At 53.2% G+C, this 9271-nt stretch overlaps 1 protein-coding gene across 4 annotated transcripts; it reads left to right on the forward strand.

The window, feature by feature from the left end:
• The first annotated feature begins 5297 nt into the window (after positions 1-5297).
• On the forward strand, positions 5298-9215 carry MICOS13 (mitochondrial contact site and cristae organizing system subunit 13). 4 transcript variants are annotated; one of them, XM_029049934.2, is made up of 4 exons: positions 5298-5391; positions 7538-7706; positions 8035-8086; positions 9024-9215. In XM_029049934.2, exons 1-4 carry the CDS (start codon positions 5363-5365, stop codon positions 9119-9121), a joined length of 348 nt encoding a protein of 115 aa, XP_028905767.1. In that variant the 5' UTR covers positions 5298-5362; the 3' UTR covers positions 9122-9215. The 4 variants fall into 4 exon arrangements, with proteins under 4 accessions (XP_028905767.1, XP_039766352.1, XP_039766351.1 ...); XM_029049933.2 differs by having other exon boundaries at positions 5308-5409; XM_039910418.1 differs by lacking the exon at positions 8035-8086.
• The last annotated feature ends 56 nt before the right edge of the window (positions 9216-9271 follow it).

The following is a 9271-nucleotide window of genomic DNA, read 5'->3' on the forward strand; positions in this document are numbered from 1 at the left end:
CTCTTTCGCACTCACAACCTCTCATTGCCCTTTTGTTCATATTAATTTACATGTGTTAATATTTATGAGTTTACGAACAGGATCTGTGAACCCTTAGGATTGCTCCCTCTGGGGAAACATTATTTCTGACAAAGAATGTCAGCTGCTAGCAAGGTCCTCATAATGTGCCTTCAGGACACAAACTGTGTGCCCTAGTGTTTGTTTGTTTGCTTTATGGTACTTATTAAGCACTAACTATGTGTCAAGCCCTGTTCTAAGCGCTGGGGTAGGTAGAAGTCAATTAGGTCGGACACGGTCCTTGTCCCGCGTGGGGCTCACAGTCATAAGGAGGAGGGAGAACAGGTATTGAATCCCCATTTTACAGTTGAGGAGACTGAGGGACAGAGAAGTTAAGTGACTTGTCCAAGGTCCCACAGCAAGCAGTTGGCAGAGCCAAGGTTAGAACCCAGGTCCTCGGACTTCCAGGCTCTTTTCAGTAGGCCACGCTGCTTCTCTAGTGGAAAGGGCACAGGCCTGACAGTCAGGGGGCCTGGATTCTAATCTCAATTCTGTCACTTGCCCGCTGTGTGATCATGGGCAAGTCACTTCACTTTTCCGGCCTTCAGTTTCCTCATCTGTAAAATAGGGTTTTAATACCTGTTCTCCCTCCTCCTTAGACTGGGAGTCCTGTGTGGGACAGTGACTGTGTCCAACCTAATTCTCTTGTATCTACCCTGTGCTTAGTACACTGCATAGCACATAGAAAGCACTTAATAAATACCACAAGAATTACTGAGCATTTCTTCTTCCTATGTGAAATTATTTTGTCTGTCTCCCCTGTTAGATTGTAAACTCCCTGTGGAGATGGATTTTTTTTTTAATGGTATTTGTTAAACTCTTACTATGTCCATAGGGACTGTGTCCAAAGTGATTTGCTTGTATCCACCCCAGTGCTTAGTGCAGTGCCTGGCACATAATAATTGCTTAACAAATAATAATAATAATGTTGGTATTTGTTAAGCGCTTACTATGTGCAGAGCACTGTTCTAAGCACTGGGGTAGATACAAGGTAATCAGGTTGTCCCACATGAGGCTCCCAGTCTTAATCCCCATTTTACAGATGAGGGAACTGAGGCCCAGAGAAGTTAAGTGACTTGCCCACAGTCACAAAGCTGATGAGTGGCAGATCCGGGATTCAAACCCATGACCTCTGACTCCCAAGCCCAAGCCCTTTCCACTGAGCCACACTGCTTCTCTAATAATAATAATGTTGGTATTTGTTAAACGCTTACTATGTGCAGAGCACTGTTCTAAGCGCTGGGGTAAATACAGGGTAATTAGGTTGTCCCACTTGGGGCTCACAGTCTTAATCCCCATTTTACAGATGAGGGAACTACTGCTGATCAACACAATCAGGTCTGAGCTCCCCAAAGTCACCCCTCCGCCTCTCCCCTCCCCCCCACCAACTCTCTCCCCTACTTTCCCATCCTTCCCTGCAGTATCCTCAGAGGAGATCTCCTCCCTCCTCGCAAGTGCCACCCCCTCCACCAGCGCCTCGGACCCCATTCCCTCTCACCATCGCCCCTGCCCTCCTCCCTTCCTTAACTTCTATTTTTAACCACTCAATCTCCAATAGCTCCTTCCCCTCTGCCTTCAAACATGCCCACGTCTCCCCCATCCTAAAAAAACCTGCTCTTGACCCCACTTCCCCCTCCAGTTATCGCCCTATCTCCCTACTACCCTTCCTTTCCAAAATCCTAGAACGAGTCGTCTACAATCGCTGCTTAGAATTCCTTAACTCCCATTCTCTCCCGGACCCCCTCCGATCTGGCTTCCGTCCCCTCCACTCTACCGAGACTGCTCTCTCTAAGGTCACCCGTGACCTCCTTCTTGCCAAATCCAATGGCTCCTACTCCATTCTGATCCTCCTTGACCTCTCTGCTGCCTTTGACACTGTCGACCATCCCCTCCTCCTCCATACCTTATCTCACCTTGGCTTCACGGACTCCGTCCTCTCCCGGTTCTCCTCTCACCTCTCTGGCCGGTCATTCTCGGTCTCCTTCGCTGGTGCCTCCTCCCCCTCCCATCCTTTAACTGTTGGAGTTCCTCGAGGGTCAGTTCTCGGCCCTCTTCTGTTCTCCATTTACACTCACTCCCTCGGTGAACTCATTCGCTCTCACGGCTTTGACTACCATCTCTACGCAGATGACACGCAGATCTACATCTCCGCCCCGTCCTCTCCCCCTCCCTTCGGGCTCGCATCTCCTCCCGCCTCCGGGACGTCTCCACCTGGATGTCGGCCCGCCACCTAAAACTCGACATGAGCGAGACTGAGCTCCTCATCTTCCCTCCCAAACCTGGTCCTCTCCCAGACTTCCCTATCACCGTGAATGGCACGACCGTCCTTCCCGTCTCTCGGGCCCGCGATCTCGGTGTCATCCTTGACTCGTCTCTCTTGTTCACCCCACACGTCCTGTCCGTTACCGACACCTGCCGGTTTCACCTTTACAATATCGCCAAGATCCGCCCTTTCCTCTCCACCCAGACAGCTACCTTACTGCTACAGGCTCTCGTTATATCCCGGCTAGACTACTGTGTCAGCCTTCTCTCTGACCTCCCTTCCTCCTCTCTCGCCCCGCTCCAGTCTATTCTTCACTCCGCTGCCCGGCTCATCTTCCCGCAGAAACGATCTGGGCATGTCACTCCCCTTCTTAAACAACTCCAGTGGTTACCTATCGACCTCCGCTCCAAACAAAAACTCCTCACTCTAGGCTTCAAGGCTCTACATCACCTTGCCCCTTCCTACCTCTCCTCCCTTCTCTCTTTCCACCGCCCACCCCGCACGCTCCGCTCCTCCGCCGCCCACCTCCTCGCCATCCCTCGATCTTGCCCATCCCGCCGTCGACCCCCAGGCCACGTCCTCCCGCGGTCCCGGAACGCCCTCCCTCCTCACCTCCGCCAAACTGATTCTCTTCCCCTCTTCGAAACCCTACTTAAAACTCACCTCCTCCAAGAGGCCTTCCCAGACTGAGCTCCCCTTCTCCCTCTACTCCCTCTACCACCCCCCCTTCACGTCTCCACAGCTTAACCCTCTTTTCCCCCCATTTCCCTCTGCTCCTCCCCCCTCCCTTCCCATCCCCTCAGCACCGTACTCGTCCGCTCAACTGTATATATTTTCATTACCCTATTTATTTTGTTAATGAAATGTACATCGCCTCGATTCTATTTAGTTGCCATTGTTTTGACGAGATGTTCTTCCCCTCGACTCTATTTATCGCCATCGTTCTCGTCTGTCAGTCTCCCCCGATTAGACCATAAGCCCGTCAAACAGCAGGGACCATCTCTATCTGTTGCCGATTTGTTCATTCCAAGTGCTTAGTACAGTGCTCTGCACATAGTAAGCGCTCAATAAATACTATTGAATGAATGAATGAATGAATGAATACCGCTCAGAGAAGTTAAATGACTTGCCCGAGGTCACACAGTAGAAAAGAGGTGGTGCTGGGATTAGAACTCAAGTCCTCTGACTCCCAGGCCTGTGCTCTTTCCACTAGGCCACACTAGAGTGGAGATGAGTTCTACTTCCTTTGCACTTTTCCAAGTGCTTAGCATGGCATTCTGTGACCAACAGGCACTCACTTAATCATATTGATTGATTAAGAGCAATGTTTCTTTCTCCTACTTCCAACTCCTTTTACTCCTCGTCATTCCCTCTCCTTCCTACCATTAGGGGAAGCTGTGTCACGTTGCTCACGACTCAGACGGGGTGAGGGCTGGGTAATGGGAGGATGCCATTTGCCCTTTCACAGGCTTGATGATATTAGCAATAATAATAATAATTGTGGTATTTGTTAAGTATTTATTATATGTCAAGGTAGGTACAAGATGTGATCATCAGTCCCCGTGCCTCACAGCTCACACACACACACACACACACACACAGCTCACACACGGTAGGAGAGAGAACAGATCTTGAATTCCCCATTTTACAGATAAGGAAACTGAGGCACAGAGAAGTTAAGGTCACCCGGCAGGCAAGTGACGGAGCTGGGAGTAATAATAATAAAAATTATGGTATTTGTTAAGTGCTTACTACAGGCTGGGCACTGTACTAAGCAGCGGAGTGGGTAGCGTGGCTTGGGGAAGCAATGTGGCTTAGTGGAAAGAGCACGGGCTTGGGAGGCGGAGGATGTGGGTTCTAATTCCGCTTCTGCCACTTGTCTGCTGTGTGACCTTTGGGCAAGTCACTTCACTTCTCTACGCTTCAGTGCCCTCATCTGTAAAATGGGGATTAAGACTGTGAGTCCCACGTAGGACAACCTGCTTACCTTGCATTTACCCAAGTGCTCAGAACAGTGCTTGGCACATAGTAAGCGCTTAACGAATACCCTCATTATTATTACAAGCAACCTGGGTCGGATTCTGTCCCTGTCCCACATGGGGCTCACAGATGAGGTAACTGAGGCACATTCATTCATTCAATAGTATTTATTGAGCGCTTACTATGTGCAGAGCACTGGCCTAAGCGGTCGGAGTGGACAATTGGGCAACAGATAGAGACAATCCCTGCCCTTTGACGGGCTCATAGTCTAACTGGGGGAGACGGACGGACAAAAACAAGACAACTTAATCGTGATAAATAGAACAAAGGGGATGGACACTTCATTAACAAAATAAATAGGGTAAGAAATGAGCACAGTGCTGAGGGGAGGGGGGAAAGGGAGCTTAGCTGAGGGGAGTGACTTGCCCAAGGTCACCCAGCAGACACGTGGCAGAGTCAGGATTAGAACCCATGACCTCAGTACAGTGCTCTGCACAGAGTAAGCGCTCATTAAATATGATTGAATGAATGAATGACCCCGACTCCCAGGCCCATGCTTATCAACTCACTCAGGGCCTGACTCCCAGACCCTGGCTCCACCAGGCCATTGTGTTTCCTGCTCTGCCACTTTTCAGCCGTGTGACTGTGGGCAAGTCACTTCTCTGTGCCTCAGTTCCCTCATCTGGAAAATGGGGGTGAAGGCTGTGAGCCCCACGGGGGACAACCTGATTCCCCTGTGTCTACCCCAGCTATTAGAACAGTGCTCTGCACATCGTAAGCGCTTAACAAATACCAACGCTATTATTATTATTATTACTTGTGTTTTGGGGAACGGAACCGTGGGGTGGCAGTTCTTCATCGAAGAAATGGGCACATTCGGGGATCCCGCGTTCTTGGCTATTTACTGAGGGCTAGAAGGGCCGCGGTGAGAACTACATGTCCCAGTAGGCTCCGCGGCGCCGGGCGCGCGAGGGTCGCCGTCCTCGCGAGAAGGGAGGGGGCGGGGCGGGAAAAGCGGTGGAGTCGGGCCCGCCGTGCCCTTGCCCCGGGAGGAGATCCATCATGGCGCCTCGCCTCTGGCCCGTGGTCAAGTCAGTAGAGGCGAACGGGTTTGCTCCCATTTCCCCACCTCCCTTATCCCTCCCGCGCCTTTCCCCTCCGTTCGGGTGGGAGAGGCCCCGAGAGCTCCCCCTTTTCCCCCTCAGCTAAGCCCCCTTTCCCTCTGCTCCTCCCCCTCTCCTCAGCACTCTGCTCATTTGCTCATCTTTATGGCTCTCTTTATTTTGTTAATGAGGCGTCCATCCCCTCGATTCTATCTATCGTGATGATGTTGTCTTAATAATGTTGGTATTCGTAAAGCGCTTACTATGTGCCGAGCACTGTTCTAAGCGCTGGGGGAGATGCAGGGTCATCAGGTTGGCCCACGTGAGGCTCACAGGTAATCCCCATTTTCCAGATGAGGGAACTGAGGCCCAGAGAAGTGACTTGCCCACAGTCCCACAGCTGACAAGTGGCAGAGCCGGGATTCGAACTCATGACCTCTGACTCCCAAGCCCGGGCTCTTTCCACTGAGCCACGCTGTTTTGTTTTTATCTGTCTGGCTCCCCCAGTTAAACTGCGAGCCCGTCATCGGGCAGGGATGGTCTCTATCTGTTGCCCAATTGTCCATCCCGAGCGTTTAGTCCAGTGCTCTGCCCACAGTAAGCGCTCAATAAATCCGACTGAATGAATGAATTTGGGATGGAAAAGGTGGAGGGCCCAGCCGTGTTTTCTCCCCGCCTGTTTTCTTTCTCCTTCCCCAAGGGAAGGGCGGGTTAGTTAATGCGGCCCCTCGCCGAGGGGGAGGGATTGCCCCCGAGGGGGGCATTAGAAGGAGGGTTAAGTTCGGAGGCCCAGAGCACAGGCATCCTCCGTCGCCCCCTCGGGTGTTTCGACCCCCAGGACTGCCTGGAAACTTCCCTCCGGCTTAACCCGACCTGCCCCCTCCCGCTCTCCGCCGTTGCGAAACCTTGTTTCTTCTCTGTGGACCTCGGTGGTCAGCCTCCCCCACCCCTTAAGTTCACCCGGAGACGGCCTTGTGTTGGCTTTCCAATAATAATTGTATTTCTCAGCGCCTACCACTTGCCAAGCACTGGAGTAAATGCAAAATAATAGTGTCGGCCACAGCCCGAGTCCCCCCCCCCAAAAGCTCAGTCTCAGTAGAAGGGGGAACAGATCTTGACTCCCCATTTTACAGATGGGAAAACCTGAGGCCCAGACCAGAGAAGCGTATGGTCCAAGGTCACACAGCAGGCAAATGGTGGAGGCTGGATGATGATAATAATAAAGTTGGTGTTTGTTAAGCGCTTGCTATGTGCAGAGCACTGTTCTAAGCAGTGGGGGAGATACAGGGTCCTCAGGTTGTCCCACGTGAGGCTCACGGTCTTCATCCCCATTTTCCAGGTTAGGTCACTGAGGCACAGAGACATGAAGTGACTTGCCCACAGTCACCCAGCTGACAAGTGGCAGAGCCGGGATTCACGGATGAGGCTCTCGGTCCTCTGACGAGAAGCGGCGTGGCTCAGTGGAAAGAGCACGGGCTTGGGAGTCAGAGGTCATGGGTTCAAACCCCGGCTCGGCCGCTCGTCAGCTGCGGGACTTTGGGCAGGTCACTTCACTTGTCTGGGCCTCAGTTCCCCCATCTGTGAAATGGGGATGAAGACCGTGAGCCCCACGTGGGACAGCCTGATGACCTTGTATCCTCCCCAGCGCTTAGAACAGTGCTTTGCACATAGTAAGCGCTTAACAAATGCCATCATTATTATCTCCACGAGGCCATGCTGAATCTGCTATAGCACCTAGCCCCTTGGTGTGGGGGCCTACTGTACTAGGCACTTAGGAACATGGGGTAATAATAAGAATGTTGGTATTTGTTAAGCGCTTACTACGTGCCGAGCACTGTTCTAAGCGCTGGGGGAGATACAGGGTAATCAGGTCGTCCCACGTGAGGCTCACAGTTAATCCCCATTTTACAGATGAGGTAACTGAGACCCAGAGAAGTTAAGTGACTTGGCCACGGTCACACAGCTGACAAGTGGCAGAGCCGGGAGTCGAACCCATGACCTCTGACTCCGAAGCCCAGGCTCTTTCCACTGAGCCAAGCTGCTTCCCTTAGATGTAAAAGGCCTGGCCCCGACCCCTGGGGAGCTCCTAGTCTAATGTTTTTCTCCCTCTCCCTTTTCTTCTCCTTCCTACTAGGTTCCTGGTCAAGGGCGGTGTGGCTGGTGGGACTGTCTACCTGGTATACCAAGAGGGGTTGCTGGGGTCCGGTGATCGGGGAGAAGCCGCTCTGAAGAAGGCTCGGGAGGTGGTGCCTCCGGCCCTCAGGGAGTGGGGCGCTTACTTAAGCCGGCAGACGGGTGTAGAGGTACTTGAGGGGTGAGGTGGTTGGAAAATGGGTTAAGCCTCCTTGGGCCTGTTAATGCCCCAGATTGTTTTCCCATTGAGTTTAAGTGGTGGGAAGTGGAAAAGAGGGAAGGGAGGCATAATCTCCCCATTGGGCAGATGATGAAACGTGAGGTTCCCCCCTCCCTGGAAAGGGGAAGAGGCAGAGCAGGGATTCTGTCTGATTTCCTTTGACCCCCAGTGGGGCAAGCCAGATCCCCTTAGGGACTCCTGGGGTAAGGCTCATATTCTTGCCCCCCACCTCCCCACCCCATCCCCTCACACCCCGCCCCCATCCCCTCTCTCCTCAGCTCCCAGCTGTTCCCCAAATCAGCTTTTCCTTGGGCAGCTCCTGGAATTCAGGTAAGGAATTCAGGGCGGGAACAGTTTGAGTTGTCCGTCACCCTGCTTTTCCCGATTCCCGCTCTCTCCCCTCTTGTGTCCCACCTCCTGCATCCATCTCTCTGTGGGTGTGAGAAGGATGGATGGGTGCAGGGGTGGGCTGGTGCCCACAGAGTCACCCAGTGGGATGGAGCTGGGGCGGGGGAGATGAGCCTTCAGCCCCCAACGCATCTCCCACTAAGGTTTCAGACACGTGGCATCGGAACCTCAAAGAAATCAGCCTGCAACAGGGTAGGGGTTGGGCAGATGAAGGGTGTGCATGGTCTAGTGGAAAGAGCGTGAGTCAGGAAAACGGGAGACCTGGCTCTCCCCCAGCCTGCTGAGACACCTTGGGCAAGTCTTTTAGCCTGTCTAGGTCCCAGCTTCCTCATCTGTAAGAGGAGAGAGCCCGGGCTTGGGAGTCAGAGGTAATGGGTTCTAATCCCGCCTCTGCCACTTGTCAGCTGGGTGACTGTGGGCAAGTCACTTAACTTCTCTGGGCCTCAGTTACCTCATCTGTAAAATGGGGATTAAGACTGTGAGCCTCACGTGGGACAACCTGATTACCCTGTATCTCCCCCAGCGCTTAGAACAGTGCTCTGCACGTAGTAAGCGCTTAACAAATACCAACATTATTATTATACCTGATGGCCAGGGCAGGGCGGTTAAGCCGTCGGCTCCAAACGGTGCTGGACCCTTAAAAGAAATCCAGCGGTGGGAGGAGCGGGAGAGCAGGCCGGGGGCTGACATGAGGATAGTCTTTCGTGATTAAAAGTGGACTCCGCAGTACCAGACCCTCCCTGGAGGCGCCCGGCAGTCTCAGCTGCCGCCGGGTCACGCGTAAAATGTTGGGGGAGATGGACTAGGGGGCGGGGGGGCTGGGGACCGGGGACCCAGGCCCTCTCCCATCTCCCTACAGGAGTGCAGGCAGCGATGGCGGCGCTCTCCGTGGCCCCCACCAGGGCCGGCATGTACTTTCAGGACGGCTGGCGGCGCGTGAAGGACCTGATCAAATGAAGCGGGGGTCCGAAGAGAACGATCTGCACTTGACTGAGAAGGGGAGCGGGGCAGCTCCTGGCTTCTCGAGAATTAAAGAACTTTGTGCCCATTGCCCGCCCCCCTCCCCTCCACAGGGGCTTGGTTTCTGGCTCTGTCGTGGGAACAGGC

This window comes from Ornithorhynchus anatinus, chromosome X1 (assembly GCF_004115215.2).
Source record: "Ornithorhynchus anatinus isolate Pmale09 chromosome X1, mOrnAna1.pri.v4, whole genome shotgun sequence".
NCBI lineage: Eukaryota > Metazoa > Chordata > Mammalia > Monotremata > Ornithorhynchidae > Ornithorhynchus > Ornithorhynchus anatinus.